The sequence below is a fragment of the Lolium rigidum genome, chromosome 7, assembly GCF_022539505.1.
Source record: "Lolium rigidum isolate FL_2022 chromosome 7, APGP_CSIRO_Lrig_0.1, whole genome shotgun sequence".
Lineage (NCBI taxonomy): Eukaryota > Viridiplantae > Streptophyta > Magnoliopsida > Poales > Poaceae > Lolium > Lolium rigidum.
This window is the reverse complement of record NC_061514.1, coordinates 286,720,658-286,738,833: the sequence shown is the minus strand read 5'-3', so window position 1 is coordinate 286,738,833 and position 18,176 is coordinate 286,720,658. Positions and strand designations below refer to the sequence as shown.

Here is an 18,176-nt window from a genome sequence, read left to right as displayed (position 1 = left end):
CAGACACTGACACCGCGGTCCATCCCGCGCGGCCCCGTCGGCCCTCACACGGACTACGCGCCCACCACCCTACGCGTCGCTGCCGGATTGGCCCCACGCAAGGCCTTCAGCGACGAGTCCCAAACAAAAACACAAAACGCAGCATACCAGAGAGGAAGACACAAGAGAAAAGAGGAAAAAACTTATCTGCCCTCTAATCTCCCCTTACCCCTCTCCTGCCTGATAGATAACCACCCCCACCCTCTCTCTCTCTGCGCCGCCGCCGCCGCCGCGGCGCCACCGCGACCCCTCGCCGCCCGCCCCTCTCCGGCGCTCGCCACAACCCCGCACCCCTCTCCCCCGCCTCCGATCCGATTTTTTCCACGGAAAAATCGCACAAACACCGCAAAAAATCCCCTGGAATCCGCCGCGCCATCATTTTTCGAATAAATCGCACGGCTGCTCGCGCTGCCCCGCCCACCCGCCGCGACCCGCGCGCGGCCGCCGGCGCCGGCGATCGCATCAGACAATAAGCGCCCTCATCGGGCCAACCCCCGCCTCCCCGCGGCCACAAACCTTCGCTCCTGCCGGGACGACCCGGCGCGCGCGCGGCCTCCTCCTCGGCACGAGGTGCGTCCCTCTCCCTCGCTGCCCTTCCCCGGGGTTTTCAGGGAATCTGCCGAGTTTCCGCTCATAGCGCGCGGGCACGCGTCGGGCGCACCGGTTCGAGCGCCCCGCGCCCGATCCGCGCCGCGGCCAGCTCGATCTGGCCGCCGCCGGCGCCGATCTACGGGCGGCGCTCGAATCCGCCGGGATTTAGGGTTTCCGAATCCGATTCCGACTTCATTCGCTCGAGGCTGCTCAGCGCCATGCTGCTCCGCCTCCACTGCTCGATTCTGATTAGACTTATTTCTTCTTCCCCCTCGACACTTCGATTCATTTGGTGTTTATTATTACAAAACTGACCAAGCCCTAGCATAACTTAACAATAGCGTTCGAGTTGGAATGCATGTTTAGGGCATTACAACTCGGCCAGGAGCTACTCAAGCGAGCTTCTGAATTGACTTCGTTTGGTATGAACTGCAGGGAGTGACAGACTGCTGAGGCCCTCGGAGTTCCTTCATGTGGTGCTGCCATAACCTGTGATGGCATTCTTCAGCAATTCTGGGAGCAGGGCTGACTCAGGAGGGTACAACTTGAACGAGAAGGCCGACGACGAAGGTGCATACGAGTCGGTTGCGGATAGGGACGTCGACTTGAACTCTGGTCATCTAAACTTGAATGAGAAGGCTGATGATGCTTACCACAGTGAGGAGGAGCAGTACGAAGCTGGCCAGCCAGGGCCCAACTCTCCCGAGATTAAATCAGGGCAGAATGCCCAGAGACTAGGTGGCCCGTCTGACCCGTGGGGTACAGGTTTTTTGAAGGATTGCAGGTCCACACACACCGGAAGGGATGAGCCTTCAAATAGTGGTAGGGTAATGGAGAACGGGTATGTGGCTGGTTCACATGATGACATGGATGGTAGTGGAGAAGATGATGAGCTAAACAGAGGGCATGGGGATGTGCCAGCTGAGGAAATGCTTTCTGATGACTATTATGAGCAGGACGAAGAGGATCAGATCGATTCAGTGAATCGTCGTGGGATGAGCCACCCAAGCTGTTCAAATTCTACTGTCGCAGCAAAATCTGTCCCCTCAAGACAAAAGAAGTCAACAAAGCGTAGTGCTTATGGCGATGACGATGACGACGATGATGATGATGAGAATGATGATGATGACGATGACGCAGATGGTATATTTATACCTGCAGCCTTGTGCTCAGCAAAATTAATCTGTTGCATTTGACAACTTCTCCATTCTCAGAAGATGGCCCAGCTCATCGTTTGACTCAAGATTTGTTTCTTCCTTATTTGCAGAAGATGATCCAGATGATGTAGATTTTGAGCCAGACAGCGAAACCGACAAGGCTGCTGTTAAGGTCATTTACCAACTTGAATTCTCATTATCACATGATGTGTAACTTTGGTGATTTATTGTATTGTCTACACATTAAGTTCAACTATAATGTTATTGTTTAGGATAGATGGTGCAGTGAAATTTTGTTGCCGATGTGTTTGAGATTTACATGATGCTGATGCTAGCTGTGTGGTTCATACATGATTTTTGTGATGATGAACTGGCCAGCAACTGTTCAGTTAGCATGGTGAAAAATGTGCCCTAGCTGATCCAACTTGCACACAAATTCTAATTGAGACAACATTAAATAACAGTGGCCTATTTCAACTGCATTATAATGTTTTTTTTTGCGAAAATTTCACTGATATATATATTAATAATCATCATCAGCAGTACAAAGATGGCTAAAAGTAATAAAAATTACAAATAGGTTCATAGACCACCTAGCGACGACTACAAACACTAGCAAGAGCCGACGGTGGGCCGCTGTCCTCGCCCCTCCATCATTGGAACCGGGCAAAGCTTTTCGTAGTAGGGCTTGTTGTAGTAGACAGATGGGAAGTCGTCGTGCTAAGGCCCCAAAGGACCAACGCACTAGAGCAGCAACAATCACCAATGATGACATCGGTAGATAGGAAGAAACTGACCTGAAAACACACCAACGGACATGAAAACTGACAAGATCCCACGAGATCTGCCGGACTAATGACTCCATGCGCTCTCTGTCGGCGCTATAATGTATCCATAAAATTCTAACCAAATCCTTGAGTTACTGAATTCAATTTATTTCTGTGGTTGATTATCATGGTTGCATTTTCATGTACTTCCCATTTTCTTGGGTGACATTATGGCTGATCACATCATTGCAGAAATGTTTTGGGGTGTATATTCTCCTTGTACTGTGGACACATGCATATTCTTGCTCCTGTTTTAACCAAAATGTTTTTCTTAATCAGCTTAGTCTCTAGGCTATTAGAAATTTTGAACTTACTGAACAGTCGGGTAGGTTTTCCTTCTATATTGCTAGTTTTTTCTTTTGGTTTCTAGTCATGACAGTTTTCACACTGTTCCTTTTTAATATTCCCGTTTAGCTATCTGAGCTTTTTGCTTGTCTGTCCATGTTGAGTATTTAAGCTAACCTCCTTGTGGAACTCGAATTTCAGGATAAGCTTGCGGAGAGTGAGAACTCAGGTGAAGAAGAAGAAGATGACGATGAGCTTGAGCTCTCAGATGACGATGAAGATGATTTTATTGAGAGTAGGAGGCAATCAAAACGACTTAAGGTTGGAGGAACTAAAGCTCCCCAGCGAAGAAAGCCTCCCATCCAGGCTCCACGCAAACGAGGGGTATCTCTCACAGATGAAGAATATTCTTCAGGAAAAGACTCAGATGTACCCAATAATGCTGATTTCAGTCACCGGTCAAAAAAACCTGTTAGGTTGCACCTGAAAACTGTGGGCCATAATGATGTTTTCTCGAATGTCAATTCCCATAATGAATCCCGAACTTCTGGGAGGAGGAGGACACTGAGAAATATCTCATATGCTGAAAGTGAAGAAAGTGACGATAGTGAGGAGAAGTCTGCTAAACAACAGAAGGTTAGAATTCAGTATGAATCATGTATCAAATTATTTATGTCATCGAGATGGTCTGTGATATAAATGAATTTCAATTATTTTTTGCTATGTGTCGGATTAGAGTAGTTGGATACTAATGAAATCCTTTCGCTGAGTTGCAACATTCTTTGTGTTCTGTGCTTGCTTAAGGGTTAACCAACTCTTACTTGGCCTGTAACTGTTTATAAATCGACTACTTCATATGTACTGTCTGTACCCTTTATTATTTGTTATCACAGATCTCTTACAAATTTCCAATATATAACTAGATCTTGAAGGAGGATCAAGATGAGGAAGACGGAGAAACAATTGAAAGGGTCATTTGGTATCAGCCAAAGGGTGTTGCTGAAGATGCACTAAGGAATGATCGATCGACTCAACCTACTGTTATGAGCATGCCATCAGATTTTGATCTGCAATGGGATGATGTAGAGTTCTATATAAAATGGAAAGGGCAGTCTTACCTACATTGTCAGTGGAGGACACTGTCTGAGCTTCGTAATGTAAGAGCTTACCTCGATATCTTCTTTAGTTCACATGTGCTGTTCGTAATCTTTGTAGTTTGTGCTTTATCTCTTTAGCCTGTTTCTTAGATCTGTGTTCACATTACCTTGTAAATGACAGGTTAGTGGATTTAAAAAGGTTCTAAATTACATGAAAAGAGTGTCTGAGGAACAGAGGTTCAAGAGGTCGCTATCACGCGAAGAGGTAACAAAATGCAATTGGCTTTATATTTTCTGTGCTGTAACTCCTTGACCTGAAGCAAAGTTGCCAGAGAATAAGTAGTAACCATAAGTTACTCTTGAAGGGTGCAAACAAAATGTATGGGCAATGCTTAGGAAAATAATGTTTTATACTAGCTTATTCATCATGATATGATAACTACTAGCATGTATTCCCTCCGTTCCACAGTATAAGATGGTATTACAACCAGTATACTCATATATTGGCTTTATAGAAATACTAAAGTCTATTCTGTGCTGTTCGTAAATGACTTAAGTGTTACAAATTACCAGTCTTAACAAAACGTCAACTCTTAGATATATTTATTCATCAGATCCGAAATTCTTCATGTATCAGGTCGAGGTGCATGACGTGGGCAAGGAAATGGAGTTGGATCTTATTAAGCAATATAGCCAGGTTTTCCCATTAAGTCCAGCTTTAGACTATTATATATGCTTTCTATTACTGTTGTATTTTGTGCCCTTTCTTAAGTATCAATCTCCAGGTTGAACGGGTATTTGCTGATAGGGCAACCAAAGTGGATGGTGATGATGTGGTGGTGCCAGAGTATTTAGTGAAATGGCAAGGACTTCCTTATGCAGAATCTACCTGGTAATTGCCGTGATTGATTCTGGGTTGTCCGTTTTCATGGATATGATAATACTTTGCATGTTGATGTTCTTTTGTGCAGCCCCATTGATAGGAATGAATCTGAATATGTTACAAGTGATACCATGCATAAATTGTTTAGTTGAAGCTGTCAGTGTTGTATGAGGATGCTGTTGTTTGTTAATATTATTTAATTGTGTTTCCCACATTGTTTTGTTGCAGGGAAAAAGATACAGATATTGAATTTGCTCAAGAAGCAATAGATGAATACAAGGTAAGCACTCATGTATAGATACATCCGAATTTAGAGAAACCTGCGACATCCTTTTCGGGGTGGAGGGAGTATCTGATTTACGCGTAGTGCATAGATGCATTAGATTGTATGATAATTGGGTTTATGCTAAAAACAGGCCCGTGAAGTTGCCACTGCTATACTGGGAAAAGCGGTTGATTTCCAAAGGAAGAAAAGCAAAGGTAGCTTTTCTTGGTTTATTTGTGCCTGCTTACTGGATGACTGAATTTTTCTTGGCTTTGATGACTACCTTTCATGTCGAATGTAATTTTTACTTGTTGTCTAGAAAGCATAATGTATATGTTTTATGTGGAATGTAATATCATCTTTTAACGCCTAGAAATCATAAATTCCTGATAGGCACTCCCTGGTAAAAAATGAACAAATTTTCTGATAGGCACTGTACTGTGACTACCATGATGTGATGCTATGGTGCTATCTATTTAGGTAGTGCATTTCTCTTGTGAATTTGGTGCACCATCACAAATTATCATTGTTGAATTACTCAGGCGAATACTAAGATTTTTTCTTGAATTGCTGGACCACTATTCTTGAGTTTCATCTAATACTAAGTTTTACATTATTCAGCTAGTTTGCGGAGGCTTGATGACCAACCAGAGTGGCTAAAAGGAGGTAAACTTCGCGATTATCAGCTTGAAGGCCTAAACTTTCTCGTTAATGGGTATGTAAAATCTATAGAGATATGCATAACAGAAGCACCTTACTTTCCAGTTTATGCTTGCTAATTCATTTATAAAACAGGTGGAGGAATGATACTAATGTTATTCTTGCTGATGAGATGGGTCTGGGAAAAACCATTCAATCAGTTTCCATGCTTGGCTTCCTTCATGTAATTCTTTCACATTGTTCTTGTTTTGCATGGTCCCAGGATTCTTTTTACTGATCAATAATACTTTTTTTTGAGGGAATTGATTGATAATACTTGGTATATTGCAGAATGCTCAAGAAATTAATGGTCCATTTCTTGTTGTCGTTCCACTTTCAACATTGTCAAATTGGGCCAAAGAATTTCGGAAGTGGCTACCTGACATGAATGTTGTAATTTATGTTGGAAATCGCGCTAGCAGAGAGGTAAAACTCAGTAAAGTTCTTACACTTTTGTTTTGCTTCCTTTGAGATTTATATGTAGCCTCAATGTCATTTATTCTGGCAACCTTTTCTATGGCACCTGGTGAATGTAATAATTACTATCAAATATTTCAAATACCACGTTCATCGATCCACTGTTCTTCATAATCACCAATTTTAAATATGTGGCTCCACGTGCACAAGCAAATGACTATGTTGTCCCTGGCGCTCAGCTTGCTGACTTGAGCAGAATCACGGCAGCAAAGGGTCATCTACTGCCTGGACAACAGCAGGGAGCGTAGGTGCTTGCCGAGCATAATGTATATATTTAAATACCATGTTCATCAATCCAGAATCCTTTATAACGACCAATTTGAAATATGTGGCTCACGCAAATAAGCAATTGACCACGTAGTCCGTGGCTCTCAGCTTGCTAACTTGGGCCAAATCACGACAGCAAAGGGTCATCTACTGCCTGGACATCTACCTAGAGTCTGTTACATGATCATTGTTTAAGTCACGGTGTGTACCTTAGTGATTTGGACACAGTGGTAAAATCTGATGTACTTAGTATAAACTCTAGCACATGGTCTTTTTTTCTGGCTTCAAGAATGAATTAAAAAGAAATAAATAAGCATGTAAAATTGTCAGTGCTTATGGTGAACATATAATTTGCTGTTAAGACATTTACCTGGATTTTTTTTTTGAGAAACCAACACTTTCTTGACATGTCAACCCAGCAAGTTTTTCACTCGGGGTTTTCACACCTTCACGGGGAGGACCCGGAAAGCTGTAGTGTCTCTAGCTATTTATCAAAATCATGCGTTTTTCATTTTCGTGGCGAGGACCCAAAAAAGGGATTGCGAGACGCAAAATATGAATATTCCCTGTTACTATACCAAGCTTCATGAATGAGACATTTTGATGATCTCTGCATAACTTAGTCAGTGTTGTGCAACATGTTTCGGGTACTACTCTGTTTATATATTTCTAGCAGGTTGTTTTTGGGATATATAACTCTATTTGCTCAGGCGGCTCCTGCTTTTCATCCTTTTTTCTCGACTTTGTATTCAAAGGGCATGCAATTCTTAGTTCTGAACATCGTAAGGAGTTATGTTCACCTTGTTATGTACTTTATATTCTTCCCAATCCATTTGTGGCAGATGTGTCAGCAGCACGAGTTTTTTACAAATAAGAAGGGAGGCCGGCATGTAAAATTCCATACGTTGATTACTACTTATGAGGTGATACTTAAGGACAAATCTGTCCTTTCAAAAATCAAATGGAATTATCTTATGGTTGATGAAGCTCACCGTTTGAAGAACTGTGAAGCATCACTGTATATTACTCTTTTGGTATGGACATATTCTCTTGAACTAAGCATAAGCCTTATGTATTGGGTGACTACTGCAATATGGTTAAACTGCATTTGTTCTCATCGTCAGGAATTCAGCACCAAAAATAAGGTTCTAATAACTGGGACCCCTTTGCAGAATAGTGTTGAAGAGCTGTGGTATGTCTTCTTTATGTAGACTTGTGCTAGGCAATTTTATACATATGCTTTATACTGTTAATATTTACTCGCAATTTGATACTGCAATATGCGAGTATGTAGGTATTTTAAAAGTGAAATGGCGCTGTGCGCAGTACCCATTTCTTCTCCTTTGCAGCCACTTAAAAATGCTGTTAACGTTTCCGGAAAGACTCATGAATGTTTATCATAATGTAAATTTGACATTTGCAAAGTTTGGTACAGTAATACGACCATGCGTCGTGCACAAAAAATAGATACAGCCTGTGTAGTGAATATTATGATATTTACAGGTGCAAAATGTCTTTCTTGTGTGTAAGACACATGTGGTTATATTTTCGCACTAAATTTCGCTAGTGCGCGCCACATTATGAACACCCATGATTTTTTATGGAAAATAATCTTGTTGAAGTGGACGAAAAAGAGAGCGAACATTGGTTGTGTGCCAATGTGCTCAAAATTCAGGTTGAGAGTATGCTCATTATTTTCTCCTATTGTTGCTTTTTGCAGGGCCCTACTTCATTTCCTCGATCCAGTTAAATTCAACAGCAAGGATACTTTTGTTGAGAGATACAAAAATTTGAGTTCGTTTAATGAAACTGAGGTATTGCTTTTGTGTGATGGTTTTGTCTTGGCTTGTATTGTGTTCACAATTATGTACACTAGTTGATGGTCATTAACTCTCCTTGCTTTGATAATTTATAGCTTGCAAATCTTCACAAGGAATTGAGGCCCCATATTTTAAGGCGAGTTATAAAAGATGTTGAGAAATCTTTACCTCCAAAAATTGAGCGGATTCTTCGTATCGAAATGTCTCCCCTACAGAAACAGTATGTAGTTTTGCATTAACTTAAGTTCAGCAATGCATTTCATTACTCTTTGAAATAACCTTTTTAAAATATGTTGCTAGATATTACAAGTGGATTCTAGAGCGAAATTTTCAGAATCTGAATAAAGGAGTCCGTGGAAATCAGGTGGGATTTATCATTAATGTGAAATTCTTTTGATCTGCTTACCTTAGTGGTTTTGTATTTATCCAAATGGTATCCCCAATTCAGTTTTCTGTTGTGTGTGCTATTAAACAAAAAAATGGGTTTATTTGATTTTTTTGTTAAGAGATGCCACTGTTTTTTTCCAGAACTGTTTGTATAGGTTTTACAGTATTATAGTGTCAGGATTAGGTTGACCAGTGTGAAACATCCTGTATTTGAGAAATGAGAAACAATTGATAATAGTGGATCTGTTTATGGGGTCTTGGACTGTTGTTTCTTTAGCAATGCTTTAATGCTTTTGAGTCAAATATGAAAGAGCCACTGCAATCTCAAAGGAAGGCTTGATGCCCATGTGCACTAAATGCCATACTAGTGACAAGTCTATCAGCCAAAGACCACTAATGTGAATTAATGTGAATATACCTGCCCTTGTTATTGACTCTATAGTTGATTTTTCTTATTCATCTGATTTCTGATGTGACTGGGTGTTAATCGCAAATTATTATTTTTCCTATTGTTCAAAGCCCCTTTATAGCGTTGCATATGCCAGAAAGCATAATCTTTTTAGGTAGTTCTAGTTTTGTGAATATCTTGGGTCAGTATTTTTGTTTTTTAATTTGATGTTCGTCTTTGATTCTTCAAACAGTTGCTCTAGGACATGCATGTTGCACTTGCTACCAAGGTTTATAAATGTCTGGCAATCTTTCTTTTTTTTGCGATGGAAAATGCTATATTAATTTACGACAGAGTTACAATCCTTGCGCACAGTTTCAGTAAGAACAACAGGATATCTTCTAAGCCATAACTGCGTGACTCTATCTTCCCTTCCTATTATTGCCAGTATATTTCCAGCTTCGTTTTGTGTTCTGTCGATTTTCTTGATCACAATATCCCTTTCTCCGAGACCTTGGATACTAGTAACCAGATGGACGAGGGTTGAGTGATCCTTCTATTCTTGTTATTTTGTTTGTTTTTCATGTTTAGTACATAAAAAATGGAAGAGTGAATATCGTAATTCCTATTCTTTTCAACATATTTGAGTTGCGACCTTAATTTGTCTGGCTGACTGTATGTACATGCAGGTCTCGCTTTTGAACGTTGTTGTCGAGTTGAAGAAGTGCTGCAATCATCCATTCTTGTTTGAAAGCGCCGATCATGGTTATGGTGGAGACAGCATTGGTGATCGCAATAAAGTTGAACGCATTGTTATGAGTAGTGGGAAATTAGTTTTATTAGACAAACTATTGCTAAGACTGCGGGAGACTAATCACCGAGTGCTTATATTCTCTCAGGTTTGTACACATATATTTATTATTTTCTTTCCAAACGATTTCAGTGTGCGGTTTTACTTACTGGAGCTTCTGTTAATTTTGGATGTATCAGCCTACTATGGTTACTAATAGAACCACCAATTCTTCTATATAGTGCACCACACGTAAAACTATAATATTTGCTGACAGTTGACAAACTTCTATAGCTGGTTACTTTTCTAAGTAGTCCGATTCGTTGACTGTGGACATAGTTTGACGTGTTAGTTGCTGGAACCATGTTCTTATTGGACAATGCAGATTACATATGCTCTCATATGATTTAGTATAAAATGATTTCTGAATTTTCATTATTGCAGATGGTGAGGATGTTGGACATCCTTTCTGAGTACCTGTCCCTTCGAGGATTCCAGTTTCAGAGGCTTGATGGCAGTACAAGAGCGGATCTTCGTCATCAGGCCATGGAGCACTTTAATGCTCCTGGAAGTGATGATTTTTGTTTCCTTCTGTCTACACGTGCTGGCGGACTTGGTATCAATCTTGCAACAGCAGATACGGTGATAATCTTTGATTCAGATTGGAATCCTCAGAATGATCTACAGGTCCTTATATCTCTCTGATTAATTATATATATATTTTTGGTTATGAAGCAATATTTCCTTATCTCTTTTTTTTGCATCCTGATATGATTGCAGGCGATGAGTAGGGCACATAGGATTGGGCAACAAGAGACTGTTAACATCTATCGTTTCGTCACCTGCAAAAGTGTTGAAGAAGATATATTGGAGCGGGCAAAGAAAAAAATGGTGCAGACACCGAATTGCTTCACATATTGTTTAAAAAAACATGAGACACGTTTAACCTATTTATTTATCTGTTTATTTATTTCAGGTTCTTGATCACTTAGTGATTCAGAAGCTGAATGCTGAGGGCAGGCTCGAGAAGAAAGAAACTAAAAAGGGAGCATCAATGTTTGACAAGGTAGAATTTTGCATAACCTGTCTAGTTTTATTTGGTTAGTTTTGATAGCAACATTCTGGTATATGTTGGTGCAGAAGTTTTGTTATCCGCTTGTTTACAAGATATATATGTATGTTTTAAATTTATAAATGCTTTAATGATGTAGCTTGTAGCCTTGATGCAGTTTTATTGACTGTCATGTGCATCATGCTTTTGGCATTTGCCCCTAGTAGGTACATTGCCTAGAAAAGAAATAAAATGGCTATAGGGACCTGCAAAATTCAGAGGGGAACATATATCCTAGAGAAGAAATAAAATGGATATACGACCTGCAAAATTCAGAGGGGAGCATATAGCTACACGATCTGAAAAATTCAGAGGGGAACATACATATAGCCTAGAGAAGAAATAAAATGGATATACGGCCTGCAAAATTCAGAGGGGGGACACATTGAGCCTTAAATTTTGGAGTCTCTTACTATTTACTTTCTGTTTTATATTTCTTTCTCTCTTTTTTTGCGCTTATGTATCTATACCATTTGGCAGAATGAACTTTCGGCCATACTTAGGTTTGGGGCCGAGGAGTTGTTCAAAGAAGAGAAGACCGATGAAGAGACCAAGAGGAAGCTCGAAAGTATGGACATCGATGAAATTCTTGAGAGAGCTGAGAAAGTTGAAACAAAGGCTGCTGAAGGAGAGGAGGGCAATGAGCTTCTTAGTGCTTTCAAGGTACGCAATGTGCACAACCATACACTGATGCAAAGCATGGAAATATTGAAGTTCCTAAGTATTTTGGATAGGTTAATAATTGTTCTTAAAATATTGGATAGGTTGCCAATTTTTCGAGCGGTGAGGATGACGCCACATTCTGGAGTAGACTGATACAACCAGATACTGAAGATATGGTTCAGGTATTGATCTGATCAGCTAATTCAGTTCTTGCTTGCTGTCAATCAGTGAGTAATGGCAGATATGTTCCGCAGGAAACTTTAGCACCTCGTGCTGCACGAAATAAAAAGAGCTATGTTGAAGATCACCAACTTGACAAAAATAGCAACAGGAAACGGCGAGCGGTTGATGCACAAGAAAAGCCGAGAAGGCGCTCTAGCAGAACAGTCGATACAATTGTTTCATTACCATTGATTGATGGAGCTGTAGCTCAAGTACGGGAATGGTCATTTGGAAACATGCCTAAGAAGGATGCCTCCCGATTTGTTCGAGCGGTAATCTGCGCTTACTACCAATATATTTGATTATTCTGCTTTTCTGACTGGTTGTATTTGCAAATATCTTCGAAACATGCCTAAGAAGGATGCCTTGTATCTCTTAGTTCCACGTTTACTATAATAATATCTACTCAATATGTGTTCACGAGATGCTGTAACATTTTAGACTCTCGTCTTTGTCTGATTAGAGAAGGTCTACTGCTAGTTTCTAGATAATTGTAGTTATTGATGTGTCTGTGTAATCATTGATTATATTTTTTTTGCTTCTGATGATATGTTCTGCTACCTTGGTATTTAACTTACTAAGATACAACAACAACAATAACAACAACATCAAAGCCTTTTACCCAAGCAAGTTATGATAGGCTAGATATGAAACCCAACGGAAACATAAGAAAATTGGGTTTCATATCCATAGGAATGGCTGGTTTTCACGTTGGCTTGCCAAGCCTATCACAATCCTCCTCCTTTACCTGGGCTTGGGACTGTGATACTAGTACTAAGTTTTTCCAGCTCAAATTTGGCAGTGATACTAGTACTAAGTTTTTCCAGCTCAAATTTGGCAGATTTTTGATATTCCTGTGATTGTTTGCCAGACATGTATATTGCATTGAATTGTTTTGGGAGCTATAGATGTGCGGGGTGTACTATCTAATTCTGATAGTGAACTTTAGGTTAAAAAATTCGGAAACCCAAGCCAAATTGGCTTAATTGTGGATGATGTCGGTGGTGCAATAGCCAAGGCTCCATATGAAGCACAAATTGAGCTGTATGATTTGCTCATTGATGGCTGTCAGGAAGCTGTTAAAGAGAACACAGACATCAAGGTAAAATTCATTGTGATGCCGCTTAGAGAAATTTGATAATTGTTTCCTTGTGTCTTATCTACCTTTATTCAGTTCAGTTCGTTGTCCTTTAAATGTAGGGCACGGTGTTGGATTTTTTTGGTGTACCTGTGAAGGCCTATGAGTTATTAGCTCGTGTCGAAGAGCTTCAGTGCTTGGCAAAGCGTATTGCACGTTACAAAGATCCAGTTAGGCAATACAGGATCCAATCTCCTTACAAAAAGCCGCAGTGGTCAGCAAGCTGTGGATGGATTGAAAGTAATTGCTGTCTGACTCCCCTTCTTTAAAAATGTTACTCCCTCCTGTTCAAATTAATTGCCCAAAAATGGATGTATCTATACATGTTTTAGTGTGTAGATACATCCATTTTTGGGCAATTATTTTGAACCGGAGGGAGTAGAGAATATAGGCTCATAAATCTATTATATCTGCAGCTGATGATGCAAGGTTGCTGCTTGGCATTCATTGGTATGGTTATGGAAACTGGGAGAAGATACGGTTGGATCCAAATCTTGGCCTGACAACAAAAATTGCACCAGCAACACTTGGTGAAAGAGAAACGTTTTTACCACGTGCCCCAAACTTGGATAATCGTGCTAGTGCTCTCCTGCAAAAGGTGCTCCCCCTGGCCTATTCTCCTCCCCCGTTGGGTGCACTTCTTCCTCTCATGTTAGGATGTTTTGTGTCAGATGTGATTAATTTAGTACTAATTAACTAGCATCTGGAGCTCTTATTCCCTGGTTATCCAAACTTTTAAAGTTCTCGGGGTCCACCAAGATTAGTTATACCATCCTGGTCATGCTATCGCTGTACCCATATTTATGGGATACAATTTTTTTCCAAGCAACTTGTGATTTTCTTGCTTCACTATCTGTTATACTCCCACAGTCCACAATTATGGGGCGTATACATTCAGTTAAACAGCCAATCCATTCTGAGTTTGACCAAATATATAGAAGGGGATATCAAGAACTACAATATTTAATAAGTGGATCGATTGATATTGATTTCGTATTTTAAATCTTCATTTTTTTATATATACTTGATCAAACTTAGAATGCATTGACTTCTTGACTTAATTTTTAACGGAGGGAGTATTTCTGATTGACAGTTAAGTTTGCCTGTGAAGTATAATTTGATGCTTCAGTTGAATCCCGTGTCTGTTTGTATATACTCCCTCCGTCTCATCTTTGACAATTTTATCCATTGACAAGAAATTCTGTCTTTGTAGGAATTTGCCAATCTGAGTGGAAAGAGCTCAAAAGCCAAAGGAGGCTCTAGTCAACCTGTCAATAGTGAAAGCAATGGTGGTGCCCGATCGTCGAGAGGCCGACAAAAAGATGCAAAACCAAAAGATGATATTAAGTCAATCAAAGATGACATTAAGAAACGCAAGGTGGTGGAAGCTGAAGCAAGAGAAGAGGGTGAAATTTCAGAGTCTGAAGCAGAGACTAAATATCGTTTGGACAAGGAGGAAAAGTGGCTGGAATGGTGCTCTGAAGTTTTGGATGATGAGCAGGACATATTGAAACGCCTGGATAGGCTACAGAATACAAGTGTAAATCTTCCGAAGGAAAAGGTTTCTGCTTTGCCTGCAGATAGTGACAATCTATTCTTAAAATGCTCTTCTCCACTAACTTCATAACCCTATATTCCAGGTTCTTTCAAGGATTCGCAGGTACCTCCAGATAATTGGTGAAAAGATAGGAAAGGTTGTTGTCCAGCATGGAGAATCATACAAGCAATCCCGTAAGTGTCTAATAGGTCCGACCTTTATGTAGGAAGCATGTCCGCTCAAGATTTTGATTTGCTTCATGAACATTGCAAAGACATTTTTTCATCGTCATTTATTTTCCATTTCTTGAGCGTAACCCTTTTATTCCGTCAAGAATACCATGTAAATAGTTTGCATTGGTTGCAGGTATGACCACAAGATTATGGAATTATGTGGCAACCTTTTCAAATATGTCTGGGGAGCAATTGCGCGATCTCTACTTAAAACTTAGTCAGGACCAAATGGAAGCTGGAGTTGGCCCCTCACATGGGGGCAATTTTGCACCGGTTCCTCCCAACAGAGGAGGTGCTTCAAATCAGCCTCATCCTCCTAGAAACCAAAGGTCAACAAGGTCTTTCCAGAGCACTCCGGAGTCTCTCAATAATGGTGAAAACACTGGGAATTCGGAAGCTTGGAAACGACGGAGGCGAGCTGATCCAGAAAATCAGTTTGACACCCAACCATCGTATCAACCTCCCCCAATCATGACAAACGGAAACAGGGTGCAGGAGTCTAGCAGTTCTGCTGGTATTCTTGGTTGGGGTCCTGTTGAAATGAGACGATATGGCACGGAAAGACCAAAACGAGGTGTTCATCCCAATCGATTTCCTGGTGGGCCTGGACCTTTGCTTTAGCTGAAAGTAGTAAGCCTTGTCAGTTCCTAGAAGTCTTCAGCTTCTATGGAGGTAGAAATGGAGAATTGAATTTTTTTTGGCAAGATAAAAGAATAAGATGTCAATATCTGAATCACAGCTTGGAGTCTGCCTCAAAGAAACAGCAAGGGTTGCTGAGGAGATTTTGGTACTTTTGAACAGCTGTACACAAAAGATTCCTCTGACACCAAAACATAGATACAGATCTTATAAACCGCGAAGAGGAAGAGTCTCGAAAATTTTGTCGGTTCAGTTTTGTGAAATAGAAGAAAATCAGTTGGGCTCTTTAAGAAGGTTCATCTCAAACATGATCTAATAGTTCAGCCTCAGTACATGTATCTTTTACATTGCAATATATAATGAATTATGGTTTATTTGAGCCTTTCTCTCTCCACACAAGTTCCCCCCCCCCCTCTTTTTTGTGTATTTCACATATGAAAGAAATGCATGATTGCCTCCTTTCGGAGGCAAGAACAGAGGTAGTGGATACGTGATTGAGTATTTTCTTTCATATGTTTTTGTGAAGAGAGGTGGGATGGCAGGGTACTAGTATTGCTTCAAGCCCATAGTGTTTTTAATTATGGACAATGCAGATCATGACTTTCCTACATTTGGAGAGGGATAAATAGGTGGGATTCCATCTTTATCTGGAAAATTATTGTTCGCTATCAATGCTCTCTACATACTAACTCTATTCTATCTATATCTGGAAAAGTATTGTTTGCTATCTTGCTCTACATAGTAACTCTAGTTTCATATTTTGTTCCAGATCATGTGGTGCAGGTGAACTGAACAAGGCGTGCCATACTGGTCAGTTAGTTGGTAGTTCAAAAATCTGCCTGATTTGTTTCCTCAAAGTTGTATGTTTCTTGGCCACTATATGTATTCATGTAGTTGATGAATCATATGGGACACTCATCAAAGTTTTAGCTACAAATCATCCAGCTGAAGCAAGCAATTCTGAAGTTATAAATTTTGACCCTTTGTGAGTTTGTGGTTGCACTGTGAGTTGATTGTGAGTTTTGACTTGGAATTGTAGGAACGCCTTATTTCAGTGTCGCAGCACGAGTTTGTAGATTCTTTTTTTCACAACTGCACACTGGTAGCAAATGTTTCCATCCTAGGATGTTTAAATCTGCTTCGGTCACAGCTGTTATTGTGAAGTCATGCATTTGGTTTCTTGATGAAAGGTAGTATCTATTTTGAAACACTGGGCATTCATCTATCTCCTAGATTAATTGCATGCATAGCTATGTAAAAGCCTCTTCATCCCCAAAAAGACCATTTTGATTATTTTTTTATTGTCTTCCTGCATTGGTACTCAGCTTAATTATTTTTCTTGGCTACTTTCTGCCCAATTTTTCTTGGCTATATGTGGACATGTGGTGGTACCCACGCTGGAGTGCATCCTCGGGAAGAAGAAATCAAATTTTCTATGGATTTACCTAGTTCATGGGAGAATATAATTGCACTTACCTTTTGTGGTCTAGTTCATAGGAGAATATAATTGATCACTATTAAGGGCTAGCTTGGACACGTTTGAGGCCGTTTGCCTGTAGAATTGTTTTGAATTCGATTTACTCGGACACAAATCCTTATGTATCGGAGCAATTTTTCTAGCAATTCCCCATCCCCGTGCATCCATATCAAGATCCACCAAGTAGTTAGCACATGAATTAAGGAACTGTGGAAGGCACCCGTGTTGACTTTGCCCTCTGTGGTGTTCTTGGCGATTTGCCAGCGACTGGCGAGATGTCGCTCTAATTCCCCTCCCGATTCCTTCTCTATCTGATTAGATCTCTCTAATCTTCCTCTTTCCCGGCTTAGTATCTTCAGATCCGAATCCCTTTTATCAAGAACATATTGAACTCACCGCCGCTCCTTTTTCCGCCGCCGCCACCAGCTGTACCTTCACGTCCGACGTCTCCCCAACTTGATCCAGTTGCCTGATCCTCTCCACCACCATCTCTTCCTACCTCGATTCATCAAATATCGCAAGTCGATTTGCTCAATTGTTTGAGAGACTCACGGTTCCTCTGTTTCCTTTTACCTAACACACCAACGAGCAAACTTCCTGGCAGCTACATCGGCTATCAATTTGCCTACTCGAAACTTGATTGGAGGAAGAGATTACTACCTGTGTGTCCGCTCATCGCCTCTACTAGCTGATACTGCTGGCTCTTGACAACGAACTCCAACCCAGATTCAAGTTCAATCTATGCAATACACCATGAAATTTGTTGGCTGGAATTGTCAAGGTGCAGGCAAGAACCTTGGCCGTTCCACTAAAATGGAGTATCTTGCCAAGTTCATGAATTCCACTGGTGCACAAATAACTTTTGTCTCTGAAACTCAGACCTCTAGATACAATTCTTCTAAACTTAACTCTCATTTTAATGTTGCCGATAGCTTTGTAGTTCCTTCCGAGGGTCGATCTGGTGGGCTTTGGATGCTTTGGTCTGATGAAGTTTGTGTTTTTGTTAAGATCTCCAACCACCACATGATTTTAGCTATAATTATAGATAAAATTACTAATTGTGATTTTGTTTTGGCTTGTATCTACGGTGATCCCCATCATCGCCACACTAAGATGATTTGGGATCATGTTTCCAATTTTGTTCATGAAAATCTTGGCAAGCCGGTTGTCTGTTTTGGAGACTT

General features: G+C 40.6%; 1 protein-coding gene and 1 long non-coding RNA gene across 2 annotated transcripts; both read left to right on the top strand.

The window, feature by feature from the left end:
- Nucleotides 1–484: 484 nt before the first annotated feature.
- LOC124669988 (protein CHROMATIN REMODELING 5) lies at nucleotides 485–15,894 on the top strand. The gene is made up of 31 exons (XM_047206511.1): nucleotides 485–609; nucleotides 1,066–1,773; nucleotides 1,898–1,959; nucleotides 3,101–3,535; nucleotides 3,823–4,056; nucleotides 4,178–4,261; nucleotides 4,634–4,693; nucleotides 4,782–4,888; nucleotides 5,108–5,159; nucleotides 5,296–5,359; nucleotides 5,766–5,859; nucleotides 5,940–6,027; nucleotides 6,135–6,269; nucleotides 7,430–7,621; nucleotides 7,712–7,779; nucleotides 8,308–8,401; nucleotides 8,503–8,627; nucleotides 8,708–8,771; nucleotides 9,872–10,081; nucleotides 10,417–10,659; nucleotides 10,753–10,863; nucleotides 10,949–11,038; nucleotides 11,564–11,746; nucleotides 11,848–11,928; nucleotides 12,001–12,240; nucleotides 12,918–13,070; nucleotides 13,169–13,346; nucleotides 13,523–13,704; nucleotides 14,320–14,667; nucleotides 14,747–14,837; nucleotides 15,010–15,894. The coding sequence occupies exons 2-31, from the start codon at nucleotides 1,125–1,127 to the stop codon at nucleotides 15,495–15,497; spliced, it is 5,205 nt and encodes a 1,734-aa protein (XP_047062467.1). The 5' UTR covers nucleotides 485–609; nucleotides 1,066–1,124; the 3' UTR covers nucleotides 15,498–15,894.
- Nucleotides 15,895–16,009: 115 nt separating this feature from the next.
- LOC124669349 lies at nucleotides 16,010–16,504 on the top strand. Its single transcript, XR_006992147.1, has 2 exons — nucleotides 16,010–16,144; nucleotides 16,285–16,504. It is a non-coding gene; the product is annotated as an uncharacterized LOC124669349 (long non-coding RNA).
- Nucleotides 16,505–18,176: the final 1,672 nt, after the last annotated feature.

Coding starts and splice junctions, on each gene's coding strand:
- LOC124669988 (XM_047206511.1), top strand. CDS start 1,125: ATGGCATTCTTCAGCAATTCTGGGAGCAGGGCTGACTCAGGAGGGTAC. Junction 4,694..4,781: donor TTATTAAGCAATATAGCCAG/GTTTTCCCATTA, acceptor ATCAATCTCCAG/GTTGAACGGGTATTTGCTGA. Junction 4,889..5,107: donor CCTTATGCAGAATCTACCTG/GTAATTGCCGTG, acceptor GTTTTGTTGCAG/GGAAAAAGATACAGATATTG.